The 684-nt window shown below is 28.2% G+C and overlaps 1 protein-coding gene across 1 annotated transcript in view; it reads right to left on the reverse strand.

Annotated features, from left to right (window-relative positions):
* Nucleotides 1-291: 291 nt before the first annotated feature.
* The window catches only part of LOC110275033 (uncharacterized), a 5,371-nt gene continuing 4,978 nt past the window's right edge, over nt 292-684 (reverse strand). Inside the window, exon 10 of the mRNA XM_021130536.2 lies at nt 292-297. Coding sequence (XP_020986195.2) covers nt 292-297 — 6 coding nt within the window. The remainder of the gene's footprint in view (nt 298-684) is intronic.

Genomic DNA, 684 nt, shown 5'->3' on the forward strand with positions numbered 1-684 from the left:
ATAACACTATCATCGTAGTTATATAATAAACGTGTTAAATATGTTGTTTTATCTTTATTCAAAGTAAAATATAAATAGAAAAGTTTGAAGTTTATAATATTCTTAAACCATAAGGAGGGAGACATGAAAAAAATAAGAACATATATAACTGTAATAATAGCATGTTAATTTTACACTAAATTTTGTATAAAAAGCTAATAAAAATTTATCGATCGATAACCTAGTATCTTACTAACTTCATTAGAAAAGCAATTGGCATAGGATGTTGTGCTCCTTGTTACACATTTCATTTCAAATCTGAAAAAAAAAAGTTATAGATAAATTAGTAATATCTATAGTAAATATTTGTACAAAAGTATAAATCATAACATGCTATTAAAATAAAAATAATATTATTCTTACCTAAATATTATTAAAAACCTCTTTGAACACGACATTTGTTGTTGATGACTTTGGATTGCCGTCTTCATCTAGAATTAAAACCCTGAGGCCACTGCGACTCTTAACTCTTGACAAAGCAACATAAAGTTGTCCATGGGTAAACACTGATTTTGACAAATAAAGCCCTACATGTGATAATGATTGACCCTGACTCTTGTTAATGGTCATTGCAAAGCATACTGTCAATGGAAATTGTCTCCGTTGGAACTTAAATGGCAATCCTGAATCTGAAGGGATCAAGTT

The sequence above is a fragment of the Arachis duranensis genome, chromosome 1, assembly GCF_000817695.3.
Source record: "Arachis duranensis cultivar V14167 chromosome 1, aradu.V14167.gnm2.J7QH, whole genome shotgun sequence".
Classification (NCBI taxonomy): Eukaryota; Viridiplantae; Streptophyta; class Magnoliopsida; order Fabales; family Fabaceae; genus Arachis; species Arachis duranensis.